This window comes from Eriocheir sinensis, chromosome 15, assembly GCF_024679095.1.
Source record: "Eriocheir sinensis breed Jianghai 21 chromosome 15, ASM2467909v1, whole genome shotgun sequence".
NCBI lineage: Eukaryota > Metazoa > Arthropoda > Malacostraca > Decapoda > Varunidae > Eriocheir > Eriocheir sinensis.
The window spans coordinates 21,978,227-21,993,470 of NC_066523.1; the positions used below are offsets into that span (position 1 = coordinate 21,978,227).

General features: G+C 38.1%; 1 protein-coding gene across 2 annotated transcripts in view; it reads left to right on the top strand.

Annotated features, from left to right (window-relative positions):
* Positions 1-15,244, top strand: part of LOC126999045 (pyruvate dehydrogenase (acetyl-transferring) kinase, mitochondrial-like) — a 34,710-nt gene that overhangs the window by 16,450 nt on the left and 3,016 nt on the right. Inside the window, exons 2-7 of one of the 2 annotated variants that reach the window (XM_050861422.1) lie at positions 1,452-1,665; positions 2,424-2,608; positions 2,950-3,111; positions 6,260-6,304; positions 11,272-11,444; positions 14,784-15,008. In XM_050861422.1, the coding sequence (XP_050717379.1) occupies positions 1,452-1,665; positions 2,424-2,608; positions 2,950-3,111; positions 6,260-6,304; positions 11,272-11,444; positions 14,784-15,008 (1,004 nt within the window). The remainder of the gene's footprint in view (positions 1-1,451; positions 1,666-2,423; positions 2,609-2,949; positions 3,112-6,259; positions 6,305-11,271; positions 11,445-14,783; positions 15,009-15,244) is intronic. The other variant, XM_050861423.1, reaches the window with a different exon arrangement.

Sequence of the window (15,244 nt, forward strand, 5' to 3'; positions counted from 1 at the left end):
TGAACCGTGAATAAATTTTGGCCGACTTGTTAAATTGATTCACCTCCCTAGAGTGCCAGCAGGGGAGCACAAGGCCAGGGAGGGGAACACAAGGAAGTGACTTGTTAAGTAGGAGCTGTGCGCACTACACGTACGACCATCTCTTCCGTGACCTTGATTATATAACTTCCTAACACACACACACACACACACACACACACACACAGACTGTATATGAATTCAAACGGTGTGTGGGACAAAACTAAACGCAATTGTATACCATGAGTTGTGTAAGGGTATTTGAAACGACACAAGAGAAGACTTGCTGTTGCGAAGATACATCATATATAAAGGTAGAACAAAGAGCACGAGTGAAACATTGGTTGGGGGAGAGAATTCAGGAAGTTGCTGGATGAAAACATACTTCCATGTAAGCTTGAGAGTATGGGCGTGGAGATAAAGGAAACAGCGATGAAGAACAGACATAAAGATAAATGTGAATATGGAGCAAAGATGAGTAGGATAAGAAACTGTTATCCTCCCACCTCTGTCGCTGTCATATGCATCAGCGACATTGATCTGGAATTCAGCAAAGAAATCAATAATACGGAAAGTGGAAATTTACTTATAATTTATAAGAGAAGCATTTGGTGTCTCGATCGAGATTGGATAATGGAAGTAGGATGTGTGAGAGTTTTGGTAGGAAGGGGTGGATAATGGAGTGGGTGAACACCATGGTTTGAATATATGTTAAGAATGAATGAAAACGAGTGTACGACAGCGAGATATAGGACATGGTATCAATAGATTTATAGTCAGATGAGAGAAAGAGTTGGCAGGCAAGTGATTCATTCAATGTGCAGAGATGGAGTGTCACGAGGATAAACCGGAGACCTCTGCTGTGGCCTACCCTCGAGGGGAAGTTTTTGCTAGGGGACAGAATTTCCCAGAGATAGTGAATGTAAATCGTCATATTTGTATCAAACTATTACTCTTAAATGTAAAACGTAATTCAGGAGTTGTATGAATAAGATAACAAAGGAAGTGACAAATTCTGCATGTGAAAGAAAAAAAATACTATTATCAATTACTGTCTTTTACTACTTCTGTTACAGCATGAAAATAATAATCTTTCCTTTTTTAGTATTATTCTCTCAAAAAAAATCTGCCAAAATTACTGGCCTTTGCACACACACACACACACACACACACACACACATGTATACATATTAGCCAACAGCATTTGCATGCTGTATTAAAATCTTCAGCAGTATAGTTCATTTTTGGGTTTGAATACAGAGAGAGAGAGAGAGAGAGAGAGAGAGAGAGAGAGAGAGAGAGAGAGAGAGAGATTGTAGTAAAAATAAAATATATTTGTTTATGCCTCAGCTTGATATTTGCACCTAAGTGTATTAAATTTGGATAGAGAATCCTATCCTCATCACATTTGAAGGTCTTCTTATATCTTGCAGGGGAGAATGCAACAAACTCTGAATCCTTTATGTTCCTGAAAAAGGAGCTCCCAGTACGCCTGGCCAACATAATGAAAGAGTTCCACTTGCTCCCAGAGAACTTGCTGCACATGCCTTCAGTTGGTGTTGTCAGGGACCTTTATCGCCAGAGCTTTACAGACCTGTTGGAGTTTGAAGGCAGTGGTGTCTCCCCCAACACGAACATCCTGGAGAAGTAAGTTCCTTCTTGGTCCCTCATGTCCGTACCTAGCTTCAACTCTGCTCTGAATATTCTTTTTATTCATTTGAAAAAAAAAAAAAAAAAAAAAGATTACACAAATAAGTAAAAAAAAGAAAAAGAAAGTGATATGAATCAATATTCTCTGGTGACAGGTTTGTGATGACTGTAATAAGGATATGCAACTTGTTGTAATGTGACCATATATGGAAAATAATAGAGGAAGACAAGGACATTTATAGAGATTTTGAGACCAAGGGCTTGATTCTTTGAGGGCCTTCATTTGAATTCTTGTTTGATATTAAAATTATATCATGTAATCCATTATAGGTTCTTTCCATTGGAGGCCCAGGTCTCTATACCTTCTCTCGACAAACTATATCACTAACCCCCCCTGCTCCAACATGTCTATAATTATGTTGGCTGTAAGAAGTCATCTAATCACCCTCCACGTATATTCATCAATCAGTAACATAGGCAAGTGACATTCAGTGTTTTTTGTACTTCAAAACATTCTCTCTCTCTCTCTCTCTCTCTCTCTCTCTCTCTCTCTCTCTCTCTCTCTCTCTCTCTCTCTCTCTCTCTCTCTCTCTCTCTCTCTCTCTCTCTCTCTCTCTCTCTCTCTCTCTCTCTCTCTCTCTCTCTCTCTCTCTCTCTCTCTCTCTCAATAATTTTGTGTTTGTGCTTTAAGCACAATGTTAGTCAGATAGCAAGTTAAAATATACCTGTAACTGATATTCTGTTTCATTTTACAGGTTCACAGACGCGTTGGTCAAGATCCGCAACCGCCACACAGACGTGGTCATGACGATGGCTCAAGGTGTGATGGAACTGAAGGATGCCCATTCCATCAATGCCAACACTGAGTCTAACATACAGTACTTCCTTGATAGGTTCTACATGAATCGCATCTCAATTCGAATGCTCATTAATCAGCACAGTAAGTGAAAACATTCTCCTGTGCAGCTGAGAAGTTTTGTAGTTCTTCTCAGCCTGGTTGAAATGACAACAAGACATTATTTATTAATTAGCAGGAAAAAACATGTGTTGCTTTACCTGCTAATACATTTTCTATTAAGATTGATTTAACTATATTTTTCAGTATATAATGAGAGGAACATTATTAAAACTGGGAGACATTTCAGTAAAGTGTGAAGAATTTCTTTGTCTCTGTATATTGTCATTCAGTACAACAAAGAAGCAAGAGTAACATGAGAACTCATGCATTCATTGTCACTCCTGATTGATGTGTATGTCTAATACTATTTTTTCCTATGGCAGCCATGCTGTTTGGGGAGAACATCAATTCCCAGAACCACATTGGCTCTATTGACCCTCACTGTAACGTGGTTCGAGTGATTGAGGATGCCTACGCCAACGCTCGCTTTCTATGTGACCAGTACTACTTGGCATCTCCCGAGCTGATACTCAGAGCCCACAACGGTAGGCCCCATCCTTCTAGCTCAACACCTGCCTGGCTTCATACACCAATTCACACTTATCTACCAAGCACACACACACACACACTGATGCTTTAGTGCTTGACATTATACATTACTTGGGTACCGATCACCTCATACGTTCCATTACCAGCTGTTTTAACATCACAAACATGAGACCTACACTGTTAGCAATAGCTGAGCCAAATATTGCTCTCTACCTTTTGTATTACATTATATCTTATCACACATAGCTGCATATCATACTGGCAACAACACACATTTATTCAGCTGCCCCATTCGTCACTATACTCTGGCTCAGCTAAATATGCAGTTCAAAGGTGCCATGTGAGGAATAATTCAAGAGTACAGCGTTGCCACGTTTTTAACCCCACGTTGGTTCTCTCTCTCTCTCTCTCGTGGCGTTACCGCCACGAGGATTTGAATGTATTTTTTTCTTGCTTATGTCAGCTTATTTTAACGTACATTCCTTCACGAAACAATCTAAACATAATTGTGAAACTACTTACACATCCCAGAACGAAAGGGAAACTCAATAATAAGCATAGCTGGGCACGATAACAGAAAACCTTATTCCCGATAACCGATAACTGATAATGAAAAACCTTAACGGCAATAACCGATATTCGTTAACTAGAGACACAAATATAGGCGATAACCGATAACCGATATAAATCCACAATTCCGATACTAGCTAGCGATAAGTCCGATAGGCGAAAACGATACTATATTGATATTTCAGATCGAACAACATTGATGAATTCAAATTTTCATTATCTGTATTTTAGGAAACTTACAAAACCTTAAAACCACACCTTGACACGTACATATGGACGGTAGTACTAGAAATGCCTGAATTATTTGTGTTATTTCCCCACCGTCAAAAATTGTTTACAAACTCTGGTCTCTAGAACGGTGCATGCTCAGACCAGTAGCGTAGACCTGTACAGTCTCACAAAGCTTTTAAACCGTAATTAAGAGTTGCTGGAAGGCTGAATCAGACATATACACTACCACCATCCTCGCTGTTTCTAGAACGACACTCTGTACGAGTTGTATTTATATGTACAGAGTGTCATTCTAGAAACAGCGAGGATGGTGGTACTGTATGTTTGATTCAGCTTTCCAGCAACTCTTAATGTGTTAAAAAAGCATTGTGAGACTGTACAGGTCTACACTTAATGGTCTGATCATGCACAGTTCACGAGAGACCAGTGTTTGTAAACAAAAGCGCCAGCTTTTGACGGTGAGACACCAAATAACACAACACCGGGTACCTTCAGTATCATGGCATGGTCACAAACGAATATGGAATATCAAATTTGAGGCAGTGAATAATCATTTTTGGGGGCAAAGTTAAATGATTTTTCTCTATGATATATTGATTTTTGAGTATCATAAAAAAATAACCTAGTGTTTTAATTTTCATGATCTAAGTATGAAATCTCATCACCGAAGTTATTTCATACCCCGAAGTTTTTTCATACAACACCGGGCCACGCATGCGCAGTAGGGAGACAAAGTTTTTTTCTTTTCTGAAAGGCAGAAAAAAAAGTAGCGATTATCACTAGTTTGGTTACAAAAGTAAAGAAGATACCGATATATATTTAAATAAGTAGCGGATGGTCGATAATCCGATTTTGTTATCAGCGATAAAGTATCGCGATAACGCCCAGCTATGATAATAAGTATTGCATTTTTTCAGTACCACTGTAAAATATGTATGCCACATTTCTTTATATGCTTATAAAATATCTTCTCCATAATAAGTTAACTGTTCTTTCATACGTTATAATACTAAGATTAAATGTGTATGCATATTTGCTGATCATATTTGCCATGGTTTTACTTAGATTAGAACATTTCTACAACGTGGGCTGGAGACGCGCAGCAACGATGTACAAGGGGAACCATTAGGCTGACCCCGCCCACAATTGCACATTTAGATGAGCCAGAGGATACAGTACAATCCAAGTTAGTCACGTGCCACAAACTGTTTCCATTCTAAACGGTCTCTTACCAGATATCATTTAGATGTTCATTCACTTCCAAAATTCAGGTACAGATGAGAAATTCAAGTAAATGTGAACTAATGAACTGCAGCAGTATGCATATATCTTACCTTCCAGAGGCTCAAGGGCTTCTGAAACTGAGATGAGCCCAGTGGCCACACACGGCTGTAGCATAAGCCCCTAATTTTAACATTTACTTTTAAGCTTATATTCCAATTCATGTCAACAGATGTTACTCTGTGTGGTGCAGCATAGGGCTGTGGAAGAATGGGGTTGAGATGAATTGATAGTTGTTATCAGTGTGTTTTCATGCACCTTGCATATGCTCAGATTCTACAGGACACTAGAGAACTAACAAATTATGCCCTATTTAGGATTGATTTTCACCTGTGCATGAAGCACCATCTGTTTACAGAAACTGGAATATTTGCATATTTAGATTCAGTGATTCACAATTACTTACATTAATGAGGTGCCTCCAAGTTTTGGAAGTGACTGTATATGTTACGTATTTCCGATAGTACTAGGCTTCTATTACTACTAAGTTCACTTTTAAATAAGTATTCAGTCAGATTGAATTTACATAAATCTTGATAATATTCTGAAATCATGAAAATATATGATCAACATTTGACTCAACAGCATTGATGATGGCACATCAATATCTCTAAAAATACAAAGCACTTCAGGATTATCGCTGAGGTGGACATGTTCTTTATCTAAATTATAGTTTGTGGTAGAGCTTGTATTAGGTTATCCTGGAAGAGCCATGCAAGTGTAGCTTCTAGCATGGTAAAGGTGATACTCCCAACTAAAATTCTCTTTGTAATAAACATGGACCAGTGAGTAGATGATTGGGTTTAAGTAGCTGAGTTTATGTTTTTAATACATTGTGTGACTTCCCTCTCAGAAAAGGACAAACATTGATACATAGTCATTGATTAAATAACCATATTGTCTAAGGTGATTGGAGGTGGTTGCCCATTTAATTTAATTCAACAGATGTTATTTGTCAGTTGACTTTTTCCTTTAGCTGCCTCTTCTCATCCTTGGGCAGAGTGAGTGTGGGTGTTGCTTAGTCTGTCTAATGGTAGTTGCTTTACTCACTTGCTTCAACAGAGAGGGACAAGACTACCAGAGTCATAAAACCAGCAGGTGGCCCAGGTATGTATTTTGCAGAATGCATGTGTTTTTATTATGACCTGCTTTCTGTGTTTCTTTGACTCCCTCAAATTACATTGTTGAATTGAATATCACTGTTAGCCAGAGCAGAGGGTTACTTTACAATATATATCACTGCTGCTCATGTTAAACTGATTTTTAGAAATTAAAAATGTCATTTTACATAAATGTGTAAAGAGCAGTAAGAAGTCTATAAGTGTAGGGTTACTTAATGGTAGACTCCAAAGTCCGTGTAAGTATAGGGCAGCACTGTTCCTGTCTGTTCCTCTGCCTGTAGCAGAGGTTAAGATATTTGAAAACAGCTGTAAAGGAGAGTATATACCATAATATTTCATACAAATGAAATATAGCAAAGAAGAAACCATTACCAACCTCCTTTTACTTGCAAAATTAACCCATTATAGGGAAGACCCGGAATACACTAAATGTTGGCATACACTATTCCAAAGAAGTCCATTCAATAAGAGCATGCTATCATCTTTGTTTAAGTGTAGTGTGAGGATCACACTTCTGCATATTTCAACTTGGATTGGATCAGAGTCTCTATATTAATTTTATCATTTTCTGTCTGTGTAATGAAATGCCACTCATGTTTGTCAACAGTTATATAAATCCAACTTACAATCTTATTAATGTGCCTTCAGGTGACAGATTATTATGGGTCAGCACTCCCAGGTCCTACTCCTTTTTTGCTTTTGCTGTTTCTTTATTACCCATACAAAAACTTTGTGATAGCCTCATTTCAGGAACATTTTGTCCACTAGTACAGTAGACCCCTCATTTAGTTCAGTTCTTTTTAAGGATTTCCTTATGCAAAACCTAAATTTATGACACATTTTCCATATAATGCAAATTAAATTGGGAGCATGATAGAATAAAAATACTTGTGTGGAAGTGAGGCCAGTCAGTCAAACTAAAAGCAGAAACAAGAGATGAAAATGGAGAATAAACACAGTAACGTGTGGAAGGCCACTAACAAGCATGCATCAGGCAAGAGGCTGAGTACAGGTAACTCTCGATTTACGCGAGTATTGCGTTCTTGGAGGTATTGAGGTGGAGATTATTAATTATTAATATTAGTGAGAATAATGGGGTAAATATGATATCAGAAACTGTACATCATGAGTCTTGTACGAGGAGATATTTCGCGCAATACCAGCCAGGCCGCCATTTGCATTGTTTACAAACCACACAACCACACCCATACAACAAACAGCTGCATGCCGCGTGTCACCAGAAACGTGTGAATTGTGTCTTGCCTAGTTCTCTGTCATTACCTACGAGTGATGGTGGGAATAATATGCTTATTCACTTCATTCAGTGGAGAGAGAGAGAGAGAGAGAGAGAGAGAGAGAGAGAATATCCATATCACCGAGATATCCACTCAGGCACTCAGTCTCAGCCTCACTCGTGTGAGGAAGAAATGAGGAACACCATGAGTGGCTAGCTAGTATTGGTACCGGTACCGAGCAGTCTGGTACCGATACTGTACCATATAGCTAGTACCGTTAGTACCGGTAACTGCCCACCCTTATTGTTGAGTAGCGTGGCAGCGTGGGTACTGTATTGTTGTTCAAGTGGGGCGCGGGAAGAACTGAGCTCTGCTGTGTGGCCGCGGCGCTATGTGAGTCCAGTTGCGTGAGACATCTGGTGGCCACTCCATAAAATATCGCGTATAAGTGGAAAAAACGTGTAAATAAATTTTTTTGGGGGGGATTTTGGACCCCGCGTTATTTCAAAAACGCGTAAACCAAACTCGCGTAAATCGAGAGTTACCTGTACTTTGTGAACCCGCAATGGCGTAGAGCAAGAGGAATGTGGCTGCTCATTGTCCAATTTTATTTATCAATTGTATAGACACACAAGGAATAGTTAAATGAATTTTCAAATTCGACGATATTTTTAAATTTGTGTGTACCAGATACAACTCATAACTTATTCACCTGAAACTAGCTTTCGTGATATATAGCACTGCTTCATATGAATCATCTCCATCCTATGGCATGAATGCTTTCAGGAGAGCATCAGCCACCTAACCAAAAATTAATTTCTCATTTGGTTATGTTTACAGTCTTCTGCTTGCAGGAACAGTGCTGTAGCAGTATATTTTGTATGTGAATTTTAGCACAAAAAAAAATCCATGAAAAAGACTAGGTCCCACCAGTACCAGATCGATACACCCTGTTGAAATAACTCGTCCGTGAATTCCATTTAATTCAAATTTCTTTATTACATGTTAAATAGTGGATCTACTCTGCTGAGTCTTGTGGGACACCACTCATTACCTCTCTCCACCTCAATACCTCCCTCCACCCCAATACCCAGTCCTTTATTACTATCCTCATCTGTCAGTCTTTCCAGAAGTCTCATCCACTCCAGAAGACAATCTTTCAGTCCTCCACAGGCCACAGTAGTCATTCGTGTATGCACACAGATTTCTTCTTGAATAGGGCTCGTACAAGCTGCGTAGCATATCACTTAAAAGCTCATGAGCTAGGTATCTCACAAAATTTAATGACAATGTAATAATAACATTAATTATAATAATAGTGATAATAATAATAATAAAAATTGCCAGCAAAAAGTGGAAGACTAATGGTTGAACTCTCCAAGATATAGGCTTCATTGGTGGTCACATCATGTTGACAGATAGGCAAGCTGTGTAGCAACAGCAGCAAAATTGTGTTGTAGTTCTTAAAAGTGAGGGAATTGTAGCAGTAAGGCTAAAGTGTCAATTTAAGCTTCAACTCTTCACCATGAAGACATGTTAATATATATATATATATATATATATATATATATATATATATATATATATATATATATATATATATATATATATATAGATATATATATATATATATATATATATATACATTTATTTATTTATTTATTTATTTATTTTTTTTCATGACTGTAGGGAAGTCCGTGGATTCTGGTGTTGTGCCTAGGTAGAAGGAACTAGCTAGTGTAGTCATCTGCAAATAAGACCTGACATTGAAGATTGAATTGAAAAATTCCCTTGGTTAGCAATGAGGGACATTTCTTGGAAAGACTTCTTTAAATAAAAGAATGGCATTGTCATTATCTTAGTACGTTATGCAAAATTTAGTACCTAACTTTTGCACATGGACAAGTGTCCGAGTCATGTTATTTTGGGGAGTCAATGAAACTTTATTTTTGTTTGTTTATTTTTTATTTTATTTATTTTTTATTTGATTTATTTATTTATTTATTTATTTTTTTAAATTTTTTTTCCAATATGTAGCTATGTTGCAGCTGCTGTGGAAAGCAATGTTGGCTGGAAGAGCTTGGCTGCTGCTACTCTTACTTCTGCAGAGCTGTTGAGGATGCTGGGGACCTGATGGAAGCTAACTGATATTGCCTCTCAGACTACACCATATCTTTTTCTTTTTACTGTTTACCATGCTATTGAGGAATGTTCTATTTTTTCATCTCTTTAGATTTTCCCCTGTCCATCCTCTGTATGATATTTGGTAGCTTTTTTACATCTTGCATTGAGTTGTAGTGCATGTGTACTTATATCCTTGTCTCAAATGATCTTCATACCCCAACAGAATGGAGAGGTGTTGGCATATACTTTTTTATTATTTTTATTATAAAGGTCTTGGTTCTCTATTTTTATTAATAATATTCTTTTCCCTTGTGTAATTTACATGAATTTGTCTCCATAAAGATGAATATAAAGAAATTATATTAATGTAAGGTCAGGCTAACATCTAATCTCCTTTTTTTTTGACAAGGCCAAGGATGCAGATTGCACTGATGAGGGAATTCAAATTAAGTCTAGGGGTTCTGTAGTGACAATAATATGGGACTCATAATAGTGCTGTTAAAAGCTATAAAATCTGTTCAGTCTTAAACCGGTAGCAGCGGGGATCATGTTTCTTAATGGTCCCTCCAAGCGAGAAAAATGAGAAAATATCACCCCTCACACAAACCTTTTCATAATATATATCAAATCATTTGTGATCAGATTATGTATCATCTATTTTCGGGGGTTTATATCGTGGCACAAATTTGGCCCGTCGCTGCTTCACAGTAAAGCCACAAATTTGGCCCGTCACTGCTACCGGGTTAAAGAGGAACAATTTAAAGGCTGGAAGAAAACATTCATCTTAATACATAAAATATTAAACTCTCAGATCTTAAGAATCATCATCCAATCAACTTAGATTCTAACTAGTCCAGAAAACAAACCAGTTTTCAAAGCTATGAATCATATCCCAACAATATATCTGATAACAGAATACAAATTAAACCTCTCTGTGATGTATTGACTACAAGAAGGCCTTCAACTCTGTGGCTTTGTATAGGCCAACCAACCTCTTGCAGACTCCTTACGTTCTTATGTTCTATACCTCCCCACTATCAGCTCTCGCATGCACGGTCAGTGGTAGCAGTGCAGTGAGCGGTCTGACCTTTCAATTCAGCTCACAACTTCCACTCAAGAGAAAAACAAAGTATTGGGAGGCACTGAACTATCTAGCTGAATAAAAAAAAAAAGTCAAGACTTGCTGGACTATCAGTGACCTAGCAGGCTTAAAAAAAAATAATAATAATAAATAAGTGGTTAATTTTGGCAATTATTAGGCTGTAAGTTTACAGATTATAAAACAAGCAAAATACAAGTAAAACTTGAATGAGATGGGGGCTAGGAAAACAAGGAAGTTGATTATGTAAGATGGCTGTAAAGCATATCACTTCCAACAGTATAGCAATATATGCACTCATGGATCATGACAGCCATTTAATATATAATTTGTTCATGCCACTGATGTGCTGAGACTACCCACCAGAGAGCCTACTGGTACTGTGGACAGCAAATAAAAAAAATCAGTTTATATTCTCAATCTCATTTCTATTCCCTAAATTTTATTCAGGGAATCCAGCAGCTTTATGCTGAAATATTTCTCTGTTCTTTACAGATGAGACACACCCTGTGACAGTGGTGTATGTACCCTCCCATCTCTATCACATGCTATTTGAACTCTTCAAGAATGCTATGAGGGCAGTGGTGGAGCACCATGGTCCTGCAGCTGACAACTTTCCTCCAGTGGAGGTGCTACTCGTAATGGGCCAGGAAGATCTCACCATCAAGGTTTGTTGCACATTATTATCCGCCTCACTATTAGCGAGGAAGACAAATATGTTTTCAGCGTTGTTCATCACCGTCTGTTGACAAAATATCTAAAACAAAAGGTTGACAGGAGTGCTTAGAGGGTATCAAGAGCCAATGTAGTGTTTCTTTCCTGCTTCCCACAAGGAAAATCAGTATGGCAGGCAATCCATATTCTTTGAATTTCATTTTTGTTTGTTTATGGCAATACCATCAGACTAATTTATGGGTAACAGCAGGTCAATATACCTTAAGGTTCATTCCCACATGTCTCCTCTTATTGATAGTTCTCTGCCTCTTAAATTCCGCCGCCATGTTGCCTCTCTATCTTCTATCGACATTTTCACGCTGACTGCATGCCTCCTCCCCCCCCTCCCGTGGCCTCGCTGCACACAACTTTCTACTCAAGCTCATCCCTTTACTGTCCAAATCCCTTATGCACGAGTTAATCAATATCTTCACTTTTTCATCCCTCATGCAGGTAAACTCTGGAACAATCTTCCTTCATCTGTATTTCCTCCTGCCTATGACTTGAACTCTTTCACGAGAAGGGTAACGGGACACCTCTCCTTGCGAAATTGACCTAGCTTTCAGGCACTCTTCTGAAATCTTTTATTGGATAGCGAGTAGCAGGCTTTTTTTATTATTATTTTTTATTACAGTTTCCTTGTTTTTGCCCTTGAACTGTTTCCTCTGCTGTGAAAAAAAAAAAAAAAAATAAATTCCTCATTTTCCCTGAACTTAATGTGTAAGCAGTATTACATTTGGCCACCTAACCGACAACTATGACTGATACCCTATGTTGCTTTGTGTTCAAAGTGTTCAAAGTGTTCAACTGTTGGTTGAAAAATTATAGTGCTCTTACCCCGAGCAGCTGTGACTTTGAAATGGTAAACAAAAGGGTTACTTGGTAGATACACTCACTGCACAGTGTGCAAACGGTAACTTTCGCCGAGCTACTGAGGGAACTAATCACACAGGGATGCTACGTTTCATGGGCAATCTTGGTCTTGATCTTGACTTTCAGGGGCCATATACTTACTCTCAATTAGAAATAGATGTTGATTAATTTCTGTCAATCATATTATGTTTTAATATAGTTATTTTAACAATGAGAAACAAAAATGCGTTTACAGTAAATACTTTAGTCATCTTTAGTTACTTAGTTAATTGAAAATCCCATTCATACATTGCCCAGCTTAGAAATCACTGATGAAGTTGCAAATGCACTCTGATCATTTAAAACCAGAGCTGGGATTCTGTAGAAAAAATCTACCACCGGTATCGGTAGTCATCGGTAGATCGGTAGATTTTTTCAGAAATCTACCGATCGGTATAGAGTAGATTAAAACTCTATAATTATATAATAAAAAAATGCTTTTAAAGGCCCATAACACACTTTTTAAGTTATTTCTCTCTTATTTCGGTTAACTTAAGAATAGAAGTAAATTAGAGTCTTTTAATACCTTTTTTAAGTTCAAAAATACATAACTTATTTAATAAATGAATTTCTCCCTCAAAAAATAAACATCAAACTGAAAAAAAGTTAAATTTAAACAAACTAGACAATACAGCATTATTTATTAACTTTCACAAAATAAATTTCTTCCCAACACAAAAAAAAATTACAACTGAAGCAGTCTTGAGCCTCCTACTCCAGGTCATGTTGATGGCGACTATACTCTGTTCACTTAAGTCTGAGCCAATTTGACAATATAAAGGTAAGCGTGTTTGTAAGCACACTGGCACAGAATAGATTGGCAGGAAGTGTTGTGTGAAATTAATTCTAACAGAGGTTATAGAAAGCTTGAAAGCCATAGAAGTAGTCAGTAAGCAATGAGTTTACAAGTACGATTAAGTTTGTGTCATCAATTTGGAGCCTAACCTAACAGAGCCTCACTCCCATGGCCTCTGCCCAGGACACGTCCTCAAGTCCACAGGGGAAGGAGACGCCTGCCTCCACCACCTCTCCCCCACGCTGCCTCACACGTGACACTGGCTTCGTGACTAGCCTCACTCTGCAGCCCCTCTTACAGGGTTCACACACTCCCCACCATACAAAACACTCACTCAACACACAGCATATCCTAACCTCTGGTTCGTAACAATATGATTAAATAGTTCACTGATTTGATCAAAACTTTTTAATGTAAAATAAAGTTTAAAAAGGAAAATCACTTGAAAAGTTAAAAGCACAAACGAGCGGTGGACTTAAAAACACTGCCACTTAAAACACTAGGCGATGAGGCTGAGCACGTTGTCGAGAGCGGCCAAAACTTTTGAACGCCGGTGATTGGCTGCGTGATGACGCCAAAGTAATACCTGGAATTTCCTGCTAACTGCTTCCCATAGATGCGCTCAACGTGTTGAAACTTGTCCGTTTCATTTTGCCGGGTCGCTTCTTAAGTCTTAACAAAAAGTCCTTTTCAATCTACCGATACGATTGACTGCCAATCATGGTTTCTTCAAAATGAATGATCGTACCGATCCCAAATGTCAATCGTTAGTCCCAGCTCTGTTTAAAACAAACAGAAGCCGTGAACCAGATGGTATAAACTCCAATGATAAATTTTCACATCTCTCCACTCCCACTTAAACTCAGGTTGAGACTCAATGTCAATCATCATCAAGTTCAAGGTAAGCTGAATCTAACTAGACTAAAATGAACTGTATGGTGAGGGCCTCACAGAAACAAACGCCTGTAGACATGGGGTTGAAAACTTGCAGCCACATGCACCACCCTAATTGTGATGTAGATCCCTCCCAATATCATAACTATTTGCTGGACAGGCAGGAGGGAGGGTCCCAGCCCATACCCAGGCAATTGGGGTAACCTCCGCCTCCCTCTTCTCCAGTCTTTCCAACTTTGAGGGTAACTTTTTGGTTCAGAATGCTCTTGTTTGGGGTATAAGGTGTGTAAATTCAAGTTCTGTAACTTGGGCATAAAACTTGTTACTTCTGTGAGAGTAAGAAAGTACCATGATCTGCAGTCTAGGAGTTGTATACCAGAGGGGTTAAAGAAACAAAAAAGTGAGATACTCGGTCCTCTCATAACCTAATTTCATGTCGTTGCAGAATGATATACTCTGTATTGATTGGAAGATGGCTTATTTTATACAGATTTTTAAGAAAGGAGACAAATAAAATTGGTGGGTAACTACTGGCCCATTAGTCTAACTTTAGTTTACTCAGGAGCATATTTAGACAATTGAGTTACTTAGAAAACCACTCAATAATCAAAGATTCACAACACTGATTCCAAAACGAGAGATCCTGTTTTTCAAACTTACCTACCTTTAAAACCACTATTTTAATTTTCAGCTGTCTGACCAGGGGGGCGGCATCCCCCGGAGCCTTATGGACCTGCTGTTTAACTACATGTACTCCACGGCACCACAGCCTGCTGTTTCTGGCCTGGACACGCCTCCCTTGGCTGGGTATGGCTATGGTCTGCCTCTGTCGCGACTGTATGCTCGCTACTTTCATGGTGACTTACAGGTGACCTCATACGATGGATATGGAACAGATGCTACAATTTATTTGAAGGTCAGTAAATTTTTGAGATATTGGAAAGAGGCAAAATCAGATATATCTATACCTCCTACACCTTGTTGCCTCACATAAACTTCCTGCAATGGAATTGCCACAGAAGAAACCTTAAATGTTCTCTATACCAGCACTCCTCTGTTTTGATAATTCTTAGCCAGTTATATATGTATATATATATATATATATATATATATATATATATATATATATATATATATATATATATATATATA